This window comes from Ceratotherium simum, chromosome 9 (assembly GCF_057802395.1).
Source record: "Ceratotherium simum simum isolate JZ-2026a chromosome 9, ASM5780239v1, whole genome shotgun sequence".
Taxonomy (NCBI): domain Eukaryota; kingdom Metazoa; phylum Chordata; class Mammalia; order Perissodactyla; family Rhinocerotidae; genus Ceratotherium; species Ceratotherium simum.
In genome coordinates, this window is record NC_141908.1 from 19701014 (window position 1) to 19705448 (window position 4435).

At 51.9% G+C, this 4435-nt stretch overlaps 1 protein-coding gene across 1 annotated transcript; it reads right to left on the reverse strand.

Annotated features, from left to right (window-relative positions):
* Window positions 1-323: 323 nt before the first annotated feature.
* Window positions 324-4092, reverse strand: CXCR4 (C-X-C motif chemokine receptor 4). The gene is made up of 2 exons (XM_004423860.2): window positions 3980-4092; window positions 324-1902 (listed from the first exon to the last, which is right to left on the reverse strand). Exons 1-2 carry the CDS (start codon window positions 3992-3994, stop codon window positions 856-858), a joined length of 1062 nt encoding a protein of 353 aa, XP_004423917.2. The 5' UTR covers window positions 3995-4092; the 3' UTR covers window positions 324-855.
* Window positions 4093-4435: the final 343 nt, after the last annotated feature.

Genomic DNA, 4435 nt, shown 5'->3' on the forward strand with positions numbered 1-4435 from the left:
ACTGCCTGGACATTTCTAAACGTCTATAAGTTGAAAGTGATTTAAACATCGGATTTTGAAGTCATGTTACCTGGTTTGAAATATTGGCTGTGCTACTTACCACTTGCCTTTGACCAAGTCACTTAGGCTTTATGTGCCTCAGTTTCCTGCTCTGCAAAATGTAATAGCACCAGAGTGTATCACAGAGTAGTGATAAGGGTTAAGTAAAATATGACAACTAAAAATACCTAGGACAGGACTTGGCAGGCCATAAATGTATCTATTATTGTTATTTTTGACTTCTGCCGGCCAAAGGAATGTCAACAGAAATGAGAACATAACACTAAGTTTATCATGTACTTTTATTAACAACTTATTACAAGACTGTACATTACAGGTGCTGATATCAACCCACTCCTGAAAACTGAAAAACCAGCATTTCTATACCACTTCAGGCTTTGGTTCTAAGTGCCATCTTCTACAGCAAAAATCACATGGTGTATCCAAACAATTTAAGAACAGGAAAAAGAAAATGTTCCACTGGAATGGAGAGATTATTTATGCACAAACAGCTGAGGATCACTTCTAGCTTACGTGATTCACTACACACTCTGGAATGTTCAGTTCGCTTTTCTACATTCCTACACCCAGACATATAGCAACTAAGAATTTGTCCATAGGTCCGGCCTAGACACTCATCAACGTGAAACAAAAAAATATTTATATAAATAATTAAACCTTACAAAAACTAAAGAAACACAAGAAAAAATGCAACAGTCAACAAAAACTGTACAGTATTGGTCAGTCTTTTGTATCTGAAAAAATGTGTAACTTAAAAAAAAGTTCTTTCATGTATAAAAGTCTTTTACATCAGTGTTAGCTGGAGTGAAAACTTGAAGACTCAGACTCAGTTGAAACAGAAGAATGTCCACCCCGCTTTCCCTTGGAGAGGATCTTGAGGCTGGACCCTCTGCTCACAGAGGTGAGTGCATGCTGGGCAGAGGTTTTAAATTTGGCTCCAAGGAAGGCATAGAGGATGGGATTCAGACAACAGTGGAAAAAGGCTAGGGCCTCAGTGATGGAAATCCACTTGTGCACAGTGCTCTCAAACTCACATCCTTGCTGGATGATTTCCAGGAGGATGAAGGAGTCGATGCTGATTCCAATGTAGTAGGGCAGCCAGCAGGCGAAGAAAGCCAGGATGAGAATAACTGTGGTCTTGAGGGCCTTGCGTTTCTGGTAGCCCTTGGAGTGGGAGAGCTTTGAGATGATAATGCAATAGCAGGACAGGATGACGATGCCCGGCAAGATAAGGCCAACCATTATGTGCTGAAATTGAAACACCACCAACCACAAGTCATTGGGGTAGAAGCGGTCACAGATGTACCTCTCCTCCCCCTCCCTGACGTTGGCGAAGATGAAATCGGGAATAGTCAACAGGAGAGCAGGTATCCAGACACCAACGTAGACCACCTTTTCAGCCAACAGCTTCCTTGGCTTCTGACTGTTGGTGGCGTGGACGATGGCCAGGTACCGGTCCAGACTGATGAAGGCCAGGATGAGGACACTGCTGTAGAGGTTGACTGTGTAGATGACATGGACTGCCTTGCACAGGAAATTCCCAAAGTACCAGTTTGCCACAGCATCAACCGCCCAGAAGGGAAGTGTGAGGACAAAGAGGAGGTCTGCCACCGACAGGTGCAGTCGGTACTTGTCCGTCATGCTTCTCAGTTTCTTCTGGTAACCCATGACCAGGATGACCAATCCATTGCCCACTATGCCAGTCAAGAAGATGATGGAGTAGACAGTGGGCAGGAAGATCCGGTTGAAATGGGCATTTTCCTCCCGGAAGCAGGGCTCCTTCATGGAGTCATAGTCGCCTGAGCCCAAGTCATCCTCCGTGTAGTTATCTGAAGGGTATATCTGCAAAGAGGTAAGGGAATGGACATTCACTTTCAAGTTCAGCAGGTATTTCTCAAGTTCAAAAAAATGTTTCTGATATTTTAAAAAAGCCATTTATAAAACCCAACTTTCCCAGCCTTCTTCACGAAATTCTGCTCCCGCTGAAGTACTGGGGGAAGGGCATGAGAATTATTATAGAATCCTACAACCCTCCTCTCCACCTTCCCCCAGTCACTTCATTATCCCTTTTTAGTAGAACCAATTACAAAATTCTTTGTTTAGAACAAAAGGGCGCTGAGATTCTGAGGGTTTCAAAGTCTCATCTCTACTAATTCTTCTGCCCCGCTCACTAGAGGGAAGAAGAAAAACCTTGGGAGGAAAAAACCAAAACACAACACCACAAAGACGCCACTCCTCGGCAGCGTGGAGGCAGGGGGAGGTGGAGACGGGGTAGAATCTCCAGTTCTGAGAAGCAGGGATTAACTTTCTGAACGAAGATTCGCCCAGACAGGGAAGAGAAGAGAAAGGACCATTGGGGAGGTCACAAAGACTCTTATTCTCCTAAGGCACAAAACATTTGTTTTCTCCACGCTGTCTAAACGCAAACCATTCTGTACTTCAAGCAACACGTAGTGGGGAAGGAGAATGTAGCATTGAAGCCAAGGGCCTTGAGTGCTTGGGGTATTGGGCGGGGGTGTCAGAAGTGGGTTAACCCTCCGAACCCCACCCCAGCCGGCGGTCCTCAGGGGCATGGGTCTCTATTGCCATACCCTTGTTTATTGCTTGGCGCGTTTGGGTCCTTGGGGAGCACAGCACTTTCCTGGGAGGGGACGGTCACGGGGTCTGCACCCGTGGTCCTCGCCCCAAGTTTCATTTCCTCACTCCACCGGGTCTCTTCCCACCCCGCCAGTGATCCAGTTAATGGGTTGGAGGTTTGCAGCTGGAAGCGTCCAGGCAGAGGGCGCGCTGGGGGCAGGGTGGTCCAGCTCCCGGCCTCCGCCGCTGCCCACCACGCCCACGCCCATCGCCAGCGGGCAGCGGCTCCTGGGGCTCGGCCCCGCCGCACGGCAGGGTGTCCCGCAGGATGCTGGGGAGAGACTGGGCGGCTCCGCCGCGAGCGCCTTTGAATTACCCGCCGCCGCCAGGGGAAGCGAAAAGCCTCCCTAGTAAGGGGTTTTCAAAAGGCTTCAGGAAACCACCGACGGTTAAACGGCGCAATTGGGCTGGGTGAGAGCCAAACGGTCTCCCCACTTGCACCTGCCTGTCTGCGCCGCGGAGACTCGCAGCCAGGTGCCCTCCCAACCCTTCACTCTACCACCAGCTCCCGCCGCGCACACCTCGGGGTGCTGCTGCGCGGCGACTGCTTATATTCCTTCGACTTCTGCACGATCCCAAACTCCCGAACCCCGGGGCCCACTCGACGCTCGTGAGGTCTTTCCCTCAATACCAAGGCGCCCGACTGCTCCCAGCTACCGCCAACACTCACACCCCTCAGGCGAGCGGCATGGTGGGTCCGACCGCCTTTCCCGCCCTCTGCTCACTGTGCCCGGGTACTGGCACAGCTCCACGGGCCACGCAGTTTAGCTAACACGCGCACAACGGCAAGAGAGGTCCCCAGGCGCCTTTGCCCGAAGTTAACCAGAAGCGCGGTCTCCCTTTGGGAACTCAACCCGGGCACGCCGCCCTCCGCCGCTAAATTCAGACTATGTAATTCGCTCCACAGAAATCTCCGCTCCGTGGAGGAAGAGACCCACGGTCTGAGTCCTAGGGCAGCGCGCACGCCTTCTCTGCACTTGTGCGCAGAACGTTCTTATGTTTGCAAACAGCGTGCAAGCCCGGCGCGCACCGCAGAACTCAAGGGGGAGAAACATGCAACCACCGAAACGGTCGTTCCAATCTTTTCCCTTCTACTTCCAGAGAAAAAGATTCCAATCCTACCCCCCATGTAGCCATGTACACGAAAACTCCTTTCCATGCCCCTTCTCTGTGACACGGGCCCCTCTAATGTTCTAGTCGCTTCTGCCCGCTGGGAGAGAACTTGCGCTCTAAGTTCATGTGTTTATACATTTAAGAAAAAGCAAGTTGAGACTGGACTTACACGCAACCCGGCCATGGTAACCGCTCACTCTCCAGCCGCGACAGCTACCAGAGCACCCAAGTCCTCAGGATCACTTTTGCTACCTGCTGCCGCAGCCAACAGACTGAAGTTTCTGGCCGAAGCTGGACTTTTATAAAATCACGCTCCGCGCGCGGCGCATGCGCTGCGCGGGTGGGCGGGCGAGAGTGGGCGGAGGGAGGCGGGCGGGCGGAGGGGCCCCGGGGCGTGTAGGGGGGGTGGCAGGCACTGGGAGGAGTGCGGAAGGGAGGCGCGAGGGATCGCCTGCTACTGCGGCCCGTTTAGGATAAGCCTGGGAAGTTCCTGACCGGCTGCTGTTCCTTTGCTGTCACCCCGTGAGTCTCCAGCAACCCGGAGGCGTTCCCCAACTTGGGAAAGCAGGATGCGCCTGGAGGGAGGTGGGAAGCTCGGGCGACCGACGCGTCCCTGTGTGGCGCA